Source organism: Gopherus evgoodei, chromosome 1 (genome assembly GCF_007399415.2).
Source record: "Gopherus evgoodei ecotype Sinaloan lineage chromosome 1, rGopEvg1_v1.p, whole genome shotgun sequence".
Lineage (NCBI taxonomy): Eukaryota > Metazoa > Chordata > Testudines > Testudinidae > Gopherus > Gopherus evgoodei.
This window is the reverse complement of record NC_044322.1, coordinates 240837658-240855017: the sequence shown is the minus strand read 5'-3', so window position 1 is coordinate 240855017 and position 17360 is coordinate 240837658. Positions and strand designations below refer to the sequence as shown.

The following is a 17360-nucleotide window of genomic DNA, read 5'->3' as shown; positions in this document are numbered from 1 at the left end:
ACATATGCTGCAAGAAACAGAACGCAGTGAATTTTTCTTTAACCTGAGAACCACTGTTCTTTATTAGGAATCAAAGCAGCTTGTCTCCGTTTGCTAACGGTGGCAGATTACAAACAACGATTTAGCTTTAAAGGTTGCTGATTCTGAAACATTCTAAGGTTTGTTTTGAATGAACTTTGTTTGTATTTTTACTTGTGAATTAGCATTATCATTATAACTGGAGTTTGAACTTTGTTTACAGGAAAGAGGATTAATCTATACCATAAGTGGCCTGGAGAACAAATCAAATAATATTTAGCTTGGATAAAAGATTATTTTGTTTTAGGGCAGCACTGAATTCAAAGCATGGTTGTTGCACTATATAAAATCACTAACTCTGCAATCTGGGCCACAGTTTTTTGTGCTGAGTTGGGACCATTACATTTATTGTTTTAAGATTGTATGTTGACCTTGAGCCATAATCCAAGATATGAACAGCTATGTTTTTGTCCAGCACTTCAGTAAATACCCTTCATGCATTTTCTTTTGAGATTGCCATGTTTATCCCCTTATTTTTCCTTGTTCTCGTGTTGCTTTACAGTGGTGCATTTAGTAGCAAACTGAATGGAAATTGCATGCTAAGCATTCACCCAGTGGGCTGCTGTTTAGACTTACAAGGTTTATCTGAACCTGGCTCTTTCTGACACAAAATAACATTAGTAGCATTACTGTGACTGCAAGATAAAAGAGCTATGAGCCTTTAGGATTAACAAAGTAGAGTGCAAAGCTACAACCTTTGCTCTGAGATTCTGGAACATGTTTTTCCTCTCTTGGATTTGTAGTGTTTAATTTGCCATGGTGAACTGCATTAGGCTTGATTTACCAGTAGTGACATGGATGCTTACTACAAACTCTAAGATACTGCATGTTACATGTAGAATATTTTGGGTTGGCAAATATCTACAACTGTGTGTCTTGGCACATTGACTTTTTTTCAACTACTTTATTCCAATAAACATCAGAGGTGAAAGTAAGGCAGTGTGCTGTACCTGGGTGGCCTGGCTTCCCCAGGCAGCAATTTAAAGGGCCTGGGACTCCCAGCAGTGGCTGGAGCCCCAGGCCCTTTAAATTGCTGCCAGAGCCCCACAGCTGGAGCCCTGGGGTAGCAGCAGCGGGGCCCCGGGGGTTATTTAAAGAGCCTGGGCTGTCTCTACTGCTACCACCCCAGGCCCTTTAAACCACTGCCGGAGACCCCAGCTGCGGTAGAAGCAGGGGAGCCCCGGGCCCTTTAAATAGCCTCCAGAGCCCTGGGGCAGCAACAGCAGCTGGGGGCTCCAGCAGTGGTTTAAAGGTCCCGAGGCAGTAGCAGCCAAGCCCTGGGCCCTTTAAACTGCTGCCAGAGCCCCCAGCTGCCACTGCTACCCCAGCGGGGTGGACACTTACCAGTACAGGGTGGGCCGGGGCTGGCTCTGACCCCCCCCATCCCTGCCCCTTCCAGGGGCCAGAGACGGCCCCAACCCAGCCCCGTGCTGGTAAGTCCCTACTTCTACTTTCATCCCAGTAAACATCAAAACTGATTCCAAGAATTTCAGCCAAATAGACTGGTACACTGATAGAATTTCCTCCAGTGCTGATCTTGAGTCACTATAAACAAGTTTTTAGTTTTGCATTTGGCCTGCTATTTCCATTTTTACGTACCTCATTCTGTCTGTCTCTTTCATCGGGGTGGGAACAGTAGGTAATCTTTACATACACTCTCCTCTCACAGAGGAAATGTATTGAGATCTATTCTTCCCTTTCCTCTTGCTAACTGGCTAAATATCATTAAGCTGACTATATGCAGTGTTGTTGTAGCCATATCAGACCCAGGGTGTTAGGGAGACAAATTGAATGAGGTAATATCTTTTATTGGACCAACTTCTGTTGGTGAGAGACAAGCTTCCGAGGTTACACAGAACTCTTCTTCAGGTCTGGGCTTCTGAAGAGCTCTGTGTAAGCTCAAAAGCTTCATTCTCTCCCCGACAGATGGTGATCCAGTAACTGATCTTACATCCACCTTGTCTTGTTAATATGACTAGTCAGCTCTAATTTTCTCTCTTCTAGTCAATCCCTCTCAATCTCTTTTTTTAGTTCCTGGGCATAGTGAAGTAGGAGCTCCCAAAGTGAGACCGAAGTACACCTCTACCCTGATATAACGCTGTCCTCGGGAGCCAAAAAATTTACCGGGTTATAGGTGAAACCATGTTATATCGAATTTGCTTTGATCTGCCAGAGTGCACAGCCCCGCCCCCCAGAGCACGGCTTTACCGCGTTGTATCCGAATTCGTGTTATATTGGTTCACGTTATATCGGCGTAGAGGTGTAATTTTGGATTCATTAGCTATATGCTGTAAAGCATCATTTCCAAGGATGGTAGGACTATATCCAATGATATCAATTAGTTGACCTACAACAGCACTGTGCATGTTCTAAAACTTCTATCTGAGTGCTGTCTTGAGAAAATGTAATTGCAAGCCAGAGGCAAATCTACCCAAGATTAAAATACCTTTTGATGTTTTGGAAAGGGGTAGTGGTTTGGGGGATGGTTATCTTTGCTTTGGATCTCCCCAGATGGCTCTGTCATGGGCTTCTTATGATATAACCTTAACTCCCCATCAGCCTCTTCAATAAGGGTATGTCTGTACAGCCCCACGACAGTGAGCCTCCAAACCAAGGTAGACAGGCTCAGACTAGCTCTCTAAAAAATATCTGTGTAGACAGTGCTCTGAAGTTGCAGCTTGGGCTGGAACTCAGGTTCTGAAGCCTCCTGGGCTGGGAGGCTCTCCCCCACGGACTGTGTAGACATGCCCTTAGTGTGTCCAAAGCTGAAAAGAGGAAGAAATTCTATCCCATAGACATCCATTGTTCACATTTACTTGGGATAAGGAGTAATTACAATTGCTTCGGAAAAGGAGAAATTTTAAAAAGACTTGCACTTATTAAGTGATGAAATAAACCCAGCACTGCCTGGCTCATTCTCTGATTTCCCCTGAAGAATGTGTTTGAGAGGTTGTATTTAGAGAGCATGTGATTACATTTTTCTGATAACTAATAGTTGTGGAGCTTGTCATAAACTATTGCATAGCATGCTTTGAAAGCAGTTAGACTCTTTCTCAGAGTGTTTTGTTTTGTTTTTTCTCAATAAAACAGTCTTCACAAGGTAGGGGGAACCACATCAACTGATGGGGGAAAATATTTCTGTAGAATGAATTGAAATTTAAGGATAAACAGTATTTTTCTTACTTTGCCCAAGAAAATATTCAAGTCTGATTTCAGGATATTTACTTTGTTTTGACATGTGATGTTGACAATTTGTGTTTGAATGGTTACAAAGCTTTAACTCTTTTAATCTCAATATCTAAATAATTGGCTGATATCCTACCTATTTTCTAGCCCCTTCTATAATTTCATGCAACTGTGAACATTTTAATCAATTAAAATGGGGAAATGATTACAAATATGAATATCCATTGAATTTCTAAAATATCTAATTCTGTTGAGTCTAATTATAGAGGAATGCAAGGAGGACATGACCCTGGGCCCTGAATAAATATGTAAAGGATAATTTAGTGGCAGCAAAAACATAATTTATTTTCTCCTTTATTGAAAATATAACCGCATTGCATTGTAAAGCCTTGGATAAAGATCAGAGATCGTCCCAACAATCGTAAAAGGATTCAACATATCAAAGCAAATTTCTGAATCGTCTGAAGCCCGAAAAAGATCTGACTGGTCGCTGCTATGTAAATTTTCTGAGCCAGGTATCAGCAATCACCAAGTCTGGCAACCTCTAGTGGTGTCTCTTTAGCCTTGTCTACTGTATGAAGTCTGGACATGGTTGTCAGCAACCTCGTTAGTTAACACAATGCTGATCGTGGCTTAGCAGTCGTCATAGACTAGAATAATGTTGTCAGCATCGTCTTGGTTTAACTGGGGATTTAATTGTGGGTTACGGTCTTAATAGTACCACTATTAAGATAGTGGTTTATTAACAGTGGCTCCTAAGTGATGACTTATTGTCCAGAGGAGAGAACACAACTTAATTTTGTCAATTATATAGGTGGAGATAGAAAATACCCTGGGAAACATTTCTAGTCTCTCATTTATCACTTTCTAATAATTTAACTCTCATCTTTCCCCATGGCTAGAATTCAGAGTTAATTGGGTCACTGTTATAATGTAGACTAGATGACATGATATCTTGAAATGCAAAGTGAAAATATGATTTCTTTTCCTATAGCTTCCATGAGGTATTATGTTTCAAATCACAAATTCAAAGGAAACCCAGTACTAATTTGTTCATTTACTCTTGTATGTTAAGAGAACTTGTCTTAGTGCAATTCATGACTAAAAAGAAATAAAATAGTCAGGGCACCCATCATATTACTTTGTGCAAAATTATACAAAACAGATGATGTTGCCCTCACTTAAAACATGTTCCAGTATAGTAGATGACTTTGTCTTCATCTGTGTTGGAAAGCACCTTGCTCCCTATGGGTGCAATTGCAATTGATTAACGCTGTGTAGACTAACAATTTTCAAAGCATTGTATGGGAGGTGCATACAAAAAAATCTGTGCTAATCCTATTGTAAACTAGAGTTGTACATCTGCCTCCCATATACCACTTCTTAAACATACACTCTAAGATCAGTGAGAGACTAGAGCTCTGATATTGAACTTGGGATATTGAGTTTGATCCAGAAACTCCTGGATGAAATTCTATCATGTGTGTTATTTAGGAAATCAGACTAGATTATCGTAATGATCCCTCCTAGCCATAAAATGTATGATGGGATTATTTAGACTATGCAGCACGCTTATAACTTGTCAGTAGATATCCTTATCCAATAGTTCCCTCTGTTGGACTGTTTTAGGTATTACACATGCAATTTTCACCTTTCTCATTATGCTTTATCCCCTAGGTCGTACTGGAAGATACACACTAATAGAAAAATGGAGAGATACAGAGAGGCATTTGGCACCTCATGAAAATCCTATAATTTCATTGAACAAATGGGGACAGTATGCAAGTGATGTGCAGTTAATATTACGCCGCACAGGGCCATCCCTCAGCGAGAGGCCAACTTCAGACAGTGTTGCTCGAATACCTGAAAGAACTTTGTACCGACAAAGCTTACCGCCATTAGCCAAGCTAAGGCCTCAGAATGACAAATTAATAAAAAGGAGGGAGCCAAAAAGGAAGTCTTTGACCTTCACTGGGGGTGCAAAAGGGTTAATGGACATTTTTGGGAAAGGTAAAGAATCTGAGTTCAAGCAAAAGGTGCTCAACTGTAAGACAACAGCTGAAGAGTTGAAAAAACTGATCCACCTCCAAACTGAGAAGCTTCAGTCCATTGAGAAGCAGCTGGACTCAAATGAGGCTGAAATCCGATACTGGGAACAGAAATACAATTCCAGCCTGGAAGAGGAAATTATCAAATTTGAGCAGAAAATCAAAAGAAATGAAGTAGAGATTGAAGAGGAAGAGTTCTGGGAAAATGAACTTCAGATTGAGCAAGAAAACGAGAAGCAGCTGAAGGAACAACTCCTGGAGATCAGGCAAAGGATCCTGGAGTGCGAGAGCAAGTTAAAAGACTATATGACTCAAATCCACAGAATGGAGAGTGGCCTTGAAGCAGAGAAGTTGCACCGGGAAGTTCAGGAGTCGCAGGTGAATGAAGAAGAGGTCAAAGAGAAGATTGAGAAGGTAAAAGGTGAAATTGATATTCAGGGCCAACAGAGTCTGAGACTGGAAAATGGCATTAAAGCTGTAGAAAGATCATTGGGCCAAGCCACCAAAAGATTACAGGTAAGGACACCTTTTTTGCCTGGGGAAAGATAGCCGGTTTAAGTTTTAATTAGTCAAAGATCTGACTGAGCTGATTAGGAAAAAAAAGGGAAAATCTTCCATTTCAATTTTTGTAAAAAATTTGTCTGCCTTTTCTCCATCAGAAATTTTCAGAATTTCCAATTTTTGGACCAGCCAGTCCTAATATCATGCCATAAGTGATTCTGTCTGATGCCCGTCCCCCTTTTAATTGCCCCTTAGTCTCTCAGCTTAGGTGATAAAGATTTTTGTGTGCTTGCTCTTTAAATATTCAGAGAGACTCTATTACTTGAGGAATTAGTGCTGAATGCAGCACAGAACATTTCACCTCTAGTTGCAGATTCACTGGGAGGCAGTAGGGTTTTCAGGTGTCCAATTTTCAACCAGAACACCCAGTCGAAAAGGGGCCCTGTCAGCTCCGGTCAGCACTGCTGACTGGGCCATTAAAAGTCTGGTTGTCACAGAGCTGGCAGGCTCCCTATCTGGCTTTGTGCAGCTCCCTAGAAATGGCAACATGTCCCTGCAGCCCCTAGGCAGAGGTGCTTCCAGGGGGGCTCCACACACTGGGAACTGTGGCCAATGGGAGCTATGGGGGTGGTACCTGTGGGCGGAGGCAGCGTGCAGAGCCGTCTGGCTGTGCCTCCGTCTAGGAGCTGAGGGATATGCCAGCAGCTTCCTGGGAGCCGTCTGAGGTAGGAGCTGCCCAGAACCCACACCCAGAATCCCTGCCTGCACCCATGCCCCAGCCCTGAGCCCCTCCTGTACCCCAAACCCCTCATCCCCAGAGCCCGCACCCCATCTCACACCTCAACCCCCTATGTCAGCCAAGAGCCCCCTCCCATACTGCGAACCCCTAGGCTCCAGCCCAGAGCCTCCTCCTGGAACCCAAGCCCCTCTTCCCTGGCCCCAGCCCAGAGCCCACACCCCCAGCCAGAGCCTTTACCCTCCTCCTGCACCCTACCCCCCTGCCACAGCCTGGTGAAAATGAGTGAGTGAGGGTGGGGGAGAGCAAGCGACAGAGGGAGAGGGGATGGAGTGAGCAGGGTGGGGCCTCAGAGAAAGGACAGGGAATGGGTGGGGCAAGGGCATTTAGCAACCGTAACTGGTAGTGACCCAAAGTCATTACCATCTGTTGGCTGTTCAGTGACCTGTGTGAAATCACCTGAGTGGTCTGAATTCCTTGTGGTTGAGTGTCCACATCCGACATAGCCACTATTACCACCATATTTTATATTATGGTTTGGCAATATTGGCAAAGGCCTCTGGACCCTCCTCTTACCCTAAGAGTAGTCCCTATTTTAAAGTCAGTGTTTGAGTGACATTGGGATAATGAAGGTTGAAGCTTGCACTACCTGTCTGTCCTTTGCCTTTTTGAGGCTGAACTTCTGTCTCTCTAGTGCTGCTCTCCAGAATCTCCCATGAGCATAATATTTAGAGAAAAGATATAGATCCAAAAGTAGTATCAGAGTGGCTGTGTTAAAGTAACTAATAGGTTATAAAACAATTGTTCGGAGAATAGTTCTTCCTTTTCCCTACCTGACCTGTATGAGTTCAAGAGTCTGTTTTCTGTCTACCTCAGGGAATTATAGAGCCCATATCACCAGAGAATCAAATCACTGCTTTTTTATTCCCTGCAAAAGTTAATGATGCCACTTGGACATAAGTAGAGCATGAAATAATGAATATAAATGGGAATCCAGTTTGTAGCAAATAGTGACAAGGGGGGTTACAGTGACACTGAGAAGCAAATTTCCCTATTCCTGGCATGTCTCATGTCCCAGGCACCCTAGAATTAAGCTACTCAGTTTCAGTTGGTTATAGCCCTGTTATTTATTTTAATATCCTGTATTAAACTGCTGCTGCATACCAGGGTGGCTGAGTAGTGTGAAGTGATTCTGCTGTCACTATGTAAAGAACTTCGGGATCCTTAGAATCACTGTACTGGATCAATTTAACCATATTTTTATTTAATAAAAACAGGTTAACTTGGGCATCTGAAACAAAACACATGAAAACTCTAGGCATCTGTGTCTAGCTGCCCATCCCCGGCTTCCAGTGACATTACAAATTATCCTTTTCGTTACTGTGATGCCAGAAGAACCCCCTTTTTAATTAATTTATTTATTTTATTTAAATAATAATGCTGATAACATCCACTGAGGCTGACACCGAGTTCAAACTCCCATTCTCACTCTTTCACATGCCGTGGCTGTCCCAAGCAAATTCTTATTAGGCTAAACTTTCAATGCTTGTTCTCAACTTAATGATGATTTTTTTCCAGAAAGTTTGAGCAAAATCAGTTCAGCTGTGTTTGAGTTATCCGCGTCTCTCTTGCGTATATGTTTCTCCATAATCTCAGACTGAAGGGTTAGTACTTGCATAACTAGCTGATTTGAAATTAGAAATTTTAAATGTGGCTTATTTGTTATGGTCTTTGCTGAATAAGGAAGGGAGGAAAACTGGTTCAGTAGTTCTAAGGGTATGAACTTATAAAGTCAGCATTTTCATGTATGCTTGTGAGAATTTCTTAATCACTCTTCTCCCTCTATATATTTAAGGACACCTTCAGTCAAGCATATGCTGTGATTTAGCAGTTTTCTTTTTTCCTTGTCATTGGCATTTTTAGAAAAGGAGAAGATTTTAAATGCAAAAAAAAAAAACTGATGCAATGTTTGGTGTGAGACCTCAGGGGAAAAATTTCAAAAGCTCTTAAATGATTTAGGAGCTTAATTCGATGGGACTTTTGAAAATATTACCCTCCAGCACTCAGAAGTTAGGAAATTCCAAAGGCTGAGGTTATTCACAGTTAGCGTTACCACTTGCATGTTTTTAGCGTCTGCTGATCCTCTTTTTTGTTAAATGAATGCCTCAGTGCATTACTGTTTGTGTATTTTATAGGATAAAGTAAATGGGGGGAAATATCCATTTTTGGAATTTCCTTACATTTGAGTGCATGATTTCAGAATGTAATATATTAATGTGAGCTGAGACAAGATAGATTCTGAAGAATTTTGGCAAAAATTTGTGAGGACTTGTTTTCTTAAAACCAGAGCAATTTCTGAAATGTACTTGCCAAACAAGTGCTAGACACTATGTACACCCATAGCAAGAAGCAGTCCCTGCCCAGAAATGCATACAGTTGAAATATACAGAACAAAGGTTATAAAGAAAGGAAGCATCGTCCCCAGTTTACAGATGGGAAACTAAGGCACAGAGGAATTAAGTGACTTGCCCAAATTATACAAGAAGTCTGTGGCAGAGCCATAAATTGAAGCCAGATTTTCAGGGTCCAGACCAGTGCTTTAAACAAAAGGTCAGCCTCTGTAGCATTCAGGATCTGGATTATTGGGGCCTCTTGCTTCTGTTGTGCTAAGTTTCTGTTCAGGTGACTTGAGTAGTGTCTGAGAGAGGACAAGGAAGCAAATTTAAAGATCTGATAACTGCTAACAGGTAGATAGGTCCGCATGACTCAGTATCATTTTACTTTTGTAAGTTATGCTGCATACCATCTTTCAACAAAACAATATCTTAAAAGTTAGTGGCTTTCTATTTACCCATCAAAGAAAAAAAATGACTTGCCCCAGAGACAGATGGATGGATGGATGGACTTTTGAACGTCTGTTCCAGACTTATCCGCCTCTAAACAGACTCATTTTCCCCCTTTCTGTTTAGGACCGAGAACAAGAACTGGAGCAGCTAACGAAGGAGCTAAGACAAGTAAATCTCCAACAATTTATCCAGCAAACAGGAACAAAGGTTACAGTGCTACCAGCAGACCCTATTGAAGTGGAGGCTTCACAAGCACAACTTGAAAGAGGTATACAAATTTGGAAGCTTTGTAAGGAGAAAAAAATACACTTCTCTCTTCCTTTAACACTAATAAATTAAACATCAAATGAACTCTTTATTATCTGCTAGTCCCTCAGTATAACTAAATAGCAAGAATATGCTATGTAAGTTCTCTTTTCATACGTAAAATATCTCATTACATGCGCGCACACACAATGAAATATAATTATAAATATACTCATACAAATTATGTTAGTGGCAATGGTGGAACCACTGTTGTACCTAGCAGGTAACAGAGCTTCTGCTGTGAGAGCCCCTGCAGTTCCTCCCTGGACCTTCATCTCAGCCCATCCCTCCCACTTTTTAAACATCTTCTGAAAACACTTCTTTTTTCCCCAAGGCCTTTGTCAACCCCTGTGTAGAGCCCTTCCGCTAATGATGCCATGGTGTTTCTTTTAGGTGGGCAGGGAGTTGGTAGTTTGGGTGCATATCTACATGGGTCCAACTGTATAGATGCACTGTGTGTGGTGTGGGGGGTTATATTTTCAAAGCCAACTAACAAACAACTCGCGTTAAAATGAGTGGCATTTGTTTTATAGTCACCTATGTATATATTCTATGTAAATTATGTTTGTGCTCCACTCAAGCACACTAGTAGGCCAGGGAATAAGTGTATTCGCTAAATGTTATGAATAATATTTAGTAATTATTAAATAAATCATACTAATTATCATCTTTTTTGTGTAGAGACAACATTTCAGTCTGGGTCCCTGAAACGCCCAGGTTCATCAAGGCAGCTCCCCAGTAATCTTCGAATTCTACAGAATCCACTGTCGTCTGGTTTTAACCCTGAGGGCATTTATGTATAACAATATATAACTCTTCTGAAGAGGACCTATGAAGGTACCATGGACAGTATAAGTTCCTTCCTTTTTTGATTATACCAATGAAGAATGAAAGAAGCTTTTCCTCTTTAAACCACCACATGTTGTGTTTCTTCATTCTACACCCCACGTGGAGCCATACCCCCTGCACTGATGCAAAAGAACAAAGGAACTGTGCAGCTATACAGCTGGCAGTGTTGAAGTTGCTGTCCAATAACTATTGATGCAAAAGCCTTCATTTTTATTATTGCTATTTCAGAAGTATTTAGAAAAGTATTATTCCATATATAGGCATAAATAAAACACTGACTGAGCAGAGTGAAGGAACCTGTTTGCAACTGGTTTAAGGTTTAATTTATTCCATGCAATCCATGGAGGTGTGAATGTTGACCTTTACAGTGGTTTTTATTTTATTATTTTAAACTTACGACTAATTATATAATATCATATTTCAGTCTGACCTTTGACTTTTGTGTGTGTATAAATGTCCAGTGTTTCATCACATTAACAATTCACAACCACAGGAGTGTTGTGGGGGTGCTGTATCTTTAAAATAGTCTCTAACCACTGATTTTGTTTGTTACATTTTGGATTATGATGCATCGTATCACATCCATTGCTACCTTTTTCGGCTTGAAAGGTGAGTTTTTGGGACTAGCTTCCTATTGATTCTGCCTTGAATGAATCATTAAAAGATTATGGAATTTAAAGCTGGCTTGGTAAGAATATTTCCAGCATATGATTGAGGATGCACTAGTTAGACAGTATTTTATTATATAGAATGTATATTTAAGATATTGTGCCACATTGCGTATGCCTTTTGAGAAAGGAACAATATAAGGGATCTTCATTGTATGTCTTACTAAAAAGGGGTGTGAGGCTTTTCACTGTGTGTGGTTTTTATTCTTTTTCACCAGCCAGGACAGTGTTCTTATTTTCCTGTAAATGTGTTACTATTCTTAAAAAAAAAAATCAAAAAAAAAAATCCACACACATCATTTAGCCAAATGATATCTAAAAGAGCTGTGGTGATATCCTGGTCCCATTGAAATTAATAGCAAAATTCCCTTTGAGTTCACTGGGGCCAGGATTTCATTCCTGCTCCCCAAAATGTTATGGAACATGGTTTTTCTTTAGTTATGCAAGACTATTTCTGTTGAGGGTTTTATAGAGCATGTATTTTACAAGTGAGAGGTAGAAGATAAACATTCACAGATTCACTAGTAGACTTCCATTTATTTTTACAATGTTTTGAGGTCACCTAGTACAACCAAAAATAAAACAAGGTTTAGACAAAGTGGCTCCCCAGCAGAATGTAAGTAAACACGTACAGGTTCATCACTTCCAAATAAAGAGCGGTTATGATGCTAAGCCCTAGTCCTGCACTTGGATCAATGCAGTGGACTCCTGAGTCTGTGCAGAAACCACTGGCATCAGTGGGACTGCTTCATGATGACCTGAGGGTCCAGCTGCATGGATCTGATTACAGAATCTGGGCCTTATGTATTGCATTTGGACTGTCTATTATAACAGCACCAGATATTGCCATCGCAGGCCTGCAGATCCCTTTGACTTCAGTGGGAGCCATGCCTGTGCATCCAGTGCAGAATTTAGCCCTTGGGGTTCCCAGAAATCAAAATCTTGAGGGAGAATCCTGATTCCGTTGAAGTCAATGGCAGAACTCCTTTTGACTTTAGTGGGGTCAGGCTTTCATCCCTGGTGAGTAAAAACCCAAGCTTTAATTACTGAAGAATAATACTTCAGAAATCTTATTTTTAAAATATAGATGTTCCTGCTTGGATTTACTTGTGCCGAGATAAATACTAAATTAATTTTCTTATTTTAAAAGGGACCATGAATTTCCACATCAGAACTGTAACTCAAAGTTTGAAGGATACAGCGTGAGATGAAAGAATCACCATTAAATGAATTTTTTTCATTTCTTTTTATTAATAGCACTATAAATACTAAAAATGCTGCTGTATTTAGACTAACAGCAACTTCAGATGAGGCTGTGAAAATATAAAGGATCTTTCAAAACAGACTCAGTTCAAAAACAAAAATTCATTATCTACGTCTCTTTTTACTTGTGAACAACCTGGTAAATGTGCTGCTCTAGCCTAAAGAATCTTTGCCACACTCAGTTATTGGTGAGTCTGTGCTCATGTATGTTTGTGCCCATAACCTTTTTCTTATATAAAAATGTATTTTTTAATATAAAACACAAATAATTTGGAGATTGTACTGTGTCCAAGGGGCATATACCTTACTTTCCAGGTCCAATTTTGCCAAACAAATGGCCCAATCTGGCAGGATACTTAATATCCTCAACTCCTTTAGAAGTCAATAGGAGTTGAGGAAGTTGGCGCTTTTTGCAGTATGAGGCCCAAATTGCATTGCATAGCAAAGATCCTATATCACTTAATCACAAAGAAAAGTTTAATCAAATCTTCGCTGCATACTGATATAAAGGATTGTTTAAGCAGATAAATGTATTTATCCTGAAATATTCTGTTATGCAGTAAGGGTCTGATCCAACTCCCATTGAGTTCTGTGAGTGCTAAGATCATAAGAATTATGTGTCGTCTTGTGGGGTGAGAAAACTCAGGGTTTTGGATGACTCAAGATGTTGTTCTAGTAATGAAATTTGGAGCCTTTCCCCTTAATTTAGTGGCTTAAATTTAGCATAGATTGGTGGTGACTGCTGTTTGGCAGAGAGGTCAAACACTAAATGGGTTTGGAGACTACCATCCCGTCTTTTACTCTCTCTCCAGGTTAAAGCTGAAGAACATCATGAGGGCAGGAGGGTAAACAGAACAGCTGGTGCTTCAGGGCTTCTGTTAGTAAGGCAAAAAAATCACTGAAATGTTTTTTAAAATCTGAGAAAATCCCTTTATTTTCCATCTTCTTGATGTGTTGAACTTTGTATTCAATTTATTATTCAATTCAATTGCAGCATTGTAAAGAATTAAGAGTTTCACTCCATATCAACATGTGACTCTTTTTAAATGTAGATTTTTTTTTATCACGCTTCCATTTTCAAAAGCTTTTTCAAATCTGGTCAAAGGGGCATGAGTAGAACAAAAACAGCATGTACTTTAACAGGTGCCACATTATATACTGGCCAGCATAATAAATATGGATTTTTGTTTTTATTACATAGTTCAATACACAAGTATCTGTTTTTCTCTTAAGTGCCCAGAACATTTATATGAAAGACTCCTATTATTGCTAATGGAAATTAACTATGAATCCCTCACATTGTCACTCACAAGTGTAGGAAGGGAGATAAATGGAAAAATAGAGTAAGATTTAGGGTAAAATTTAAAAAAAAAAAAAAAAAAAAAAAAGCCTGACTCTCATTGAAAGATAATGGCTCCTGTCACTTAAGCATTTTTGAAAATCTTACCCATCTTGTGAAACTTTAAAGAGAACATTCCATCACTACCCTAGCATACAGAATCTGCAAATATTACTTTTCTTTGTGATTAAGAGTAGAAGACCCTTTAGAGAAAGGAAAACCTCTCCTTGGGGCTCTGACTGCCTTTTAAAAAAATAAATACTATGTATTGCATTATGGTGAACTGGGATTATATGAGTGTAGGGAAAAAAAGGATCCTGTGATTTTTAGTGAACTGAAGTATACAGTTTCCCAATGTGCATTACTTAGAATGAATTGGGCCTTAATTATCTATGTAAATAGCAAAACTTTATTCATTTTTTTCCAGAAAATTAATCTTTAATGGCCTGTACGGTATTAAAAATAAGTGTCAGTGTTACTTTTATTTTATGCCTTTTTTTTTTTTGAACATTGAAACATGCATGTTTTTTCTATTTGCTACAGTATTTTCATGTTTTGGATGAAGGCCATCAGCTGTATGGAGATGACAAAACAATCATTCTATCTTATTTATTCAGTATTGCTGCTTATCGTTTTCAAAATAAAGCTTTCAATGCCAATACAGTGACTGACTGAAAGCTGCAATAGCTCTCTTCAGGTGCTTTTTTATGTTTGTAGAAACCAAAATAAGTGCAGGTTCTACCTTTAGTGTATAAAATGTTCAAACATAAGAAAGCTAATGGCAATAATTGTGTGTGTGTAGTATTTACATAAACACACACTGTACATACACTTAAGCCCAGTTTAGTAATGCACTTAACCATAAGCTTAAATCCATCCCTGTCCAGTACATAGCTGAAGCAGATGCTGATTAGGGGCTAGTCATTAAACTGACAGTCATAAAGGGCATGATCCAAAATCCATTGAAATCAATGAGGCTTAAGCAGTACATAAGTGTATACACATGCTTTGCTGAATCATAGCCTTAAAAAGTTCATTCTGGTTCTAGAGATAAGTTCTAGTGATAATTCCTCATTTTATGTATAGTTGGTATCTCTGAAACCTTTATCATTCCCACAAATAGAATGAATTTAAGTGTGCCCACTCTAGAGAATACAGAGGAGGAAAATTTGAAGAATATGTTTACAACCCAGATGCAGCTTAGGTCTAAACATAATCACACAGTGATTAGGAGATTTGAGTTGCTGAAGCTTTAAACAGGAGTGGCAATGCTCATTAACTGTGAAGACAAAAAATGACCATTTTAGTACTGCTTGCTTACCTGAAGATGGAAATCTGTATTATATGTAATTATATTAGTTTCTCTTTCGACTGTCATTTAAAAAACTTATATTTTCTAATTATTTTCATGAATTGTTATTCAGTGCTATGAAGAAAAATATTGGATATTCTCCAGTACAATAAATCTCCCCTGAATCATTGGGTCTTTACAATCCATGGTTTGTTGGCATGCATTGTACATCTCACACTAACACACCAGTTATCACAATTTTTGTGCATTGAAGAATATCTGATATGAAAGGAAGACAGGATAGCACACCACACATATCAACGTCTTTCAGAAATGTTTATTCTAAGTTCATTAACTGTTGACATAACCAAAGTTGTATTGGACATAAGCTGAGCATCTGGGCTGTGTTTTTATTCGCCTCAAGAGGGAATTTATCCCAGGGGAAGGGAGAGAAAGGAAGTGGACCACTGGTCTAAGTACGGTGTGGAGGCTTGTACCAGAAGGTGTATGCCTCTCAGAACTCCAAGAAGGTGGACTAGACCTGTAACTGGAAGGGAGAGGGAAGGGTGGAGCTTGTAGAAAGTTTGTGATGCATTAAAATTTAAGCCTACAGGGCAGGTAAGAGTCACTACAATTAAACCAGGTGGCTTTCCCATGTTCTGACATCAGGTTTTCCACACTGATACCATTATTGTTAGGGTCCTACCAAAATACTGGTCCATTTTGGTCAATTTCACGGTCATAGGATTTTTTTGAATTGTAAATTTCATGAGTTCAGCTATTTAAATCTGAAATTTCATGGTGGTGTAATTGTAGGGGTCCTGACCCAAACGAGTTATGGAGGGTCACAAGGTTATTGAAGGGTGGGTTGTGGTCCTGTTACCCTTACTTCTGTGCTGGTGCTGGTGGCGGTGCTGCCTTCAGAGCTGGGCAGCTGGAGAGGGGCAGCTGCTGGCCAGGAGCAAAGCTCTGAAGACAGAGCCTCCACGAGCAGCAGCGCAGAAGTAAGGATGGTCTGGTATGGTATTGCCACCCTTACTTCTGCGCTGCTGCCTGCAGAGCTGGGCCCTCAGTCAGCAACTGCCACTCTCTGGCCATCCAGCTCCGAAGGCAGCAGCGCAGAAGTAAGGATGGCCTGGTATGGTATTGCCACCCTTATTTCTATGCTGCTGCTGGTGGGGTGCTGCCTTCAGAGCTGTGTGTCCGGCCAACAGCCGCCACTCTCCAGCTGCCCAGCTCTGAAGGCAGCAATGCAGAAGTAAGAGTGGCAAAACCATGACCCCCCCCCCCAAATAACCTTGTGACCTCCCTGCAGCTTTTTATTTTGGGTCAGGACCCCCAATTTGAGAGACACTGGTCTCCCTCGTGAAATCTGTATAGTATAGTGTAAAAACACACAAAAGACCAGATTTCATGGTCCATGACATGTTTTTCATGGCCATGAATTTGGTAGGGCCCAATTATTGTAGTATCCAAGTTCCTTCTTTTGATGTGGAAAACAATCTTGTTTTACATGCAAGTCTCCATTCTATTCTTCTGGGGGGGGGGGGGTGTTTTGTTTTGTTTGTTTTTTTTAAGTTGACTGTTCTCACCCCCAGCCTCAGAGCAGCAGAGGATTTCAGAACCCCACCCAGCCTGCTGCCCTGCAGAGCTGTTTCAGTCCTCCAAAGGCAGGCAAGAATGTTGGCCCCAGATGCAATGACTGCAGAATAGCAGCACTGTGCAGCACAACTGGGATTGTGCAGCATCTGAGAAATGAGAGCAATGTGACCCCTTAGGACACTGGTGTTCACTGAGTAATTGGTTATTACACAGTAGTAGCCACTTCAGTGAGATAGAAGGAAGGATACTAGTAATATACATTGATATATAAATTTTAAAGCAAGTGTAGTTCTTTTGGTGGGTAAAAGATACATTTTGTTTCAAGTGTGCTGTGCCTCTTTTACAAGAGTGAAGCCCTCAGTTATCAGAGGAACTAGTATCAAGTCAAGCTTTGGAGAAGCAATTTAGTTTGGTATCTGTTCAATTTTTTTGCGATATTTCTCTCCATTCCCTGAACCCAGGGGAGTCTGAGTGTCCCATCAGGTATAGAAGTAAATAAGCTGCACTAATATATTTGAGACAACAATCAGTTCCCAGCAGGTCCTGAGCCTCACTTCCACCCAACAATTTCAGCTATACGTGAACCACAGCATGAATTTTAGAGGGACTGTATTGAAGGAGGCACCATCCTGAGTTTAGCTTATATG

General features: G+C 40.2%; 1 protein-coding gene across 3 annotated transcripts in view; it reads left to right on the top strand.

Moving 5' to 3' along the window:
* Window positions 1-15286, top strand: part of RASSF8 (Ras association domain family member 8) — a 150512-nt gene extending 135226 nt beyond the window's left edge. For all 3 annotated transcript variants that reach the window (XM_030540991.1, XM_030541000.1, XM_030541010.1), the window contains exons 3-5: window positions 4942-5828; window positions 9519-9663; window positions 10383-15286. In XM_030540991.1, the coding sequence (XP_030396851.1) occupies window positions 4942-5828; window positions 9519-9663; window positions 10383-10504 (1154 nt within the window). In that variant the 3' untranslated portion in view covers window positions 10505-15286. The remainder of the gene's footprint in view (window positions 1-4941; window positions 5829-9518; window positions 9664-10382) is intronic.
* Window positions 15287-17360: the final 2074 nt, after the last annotated feature.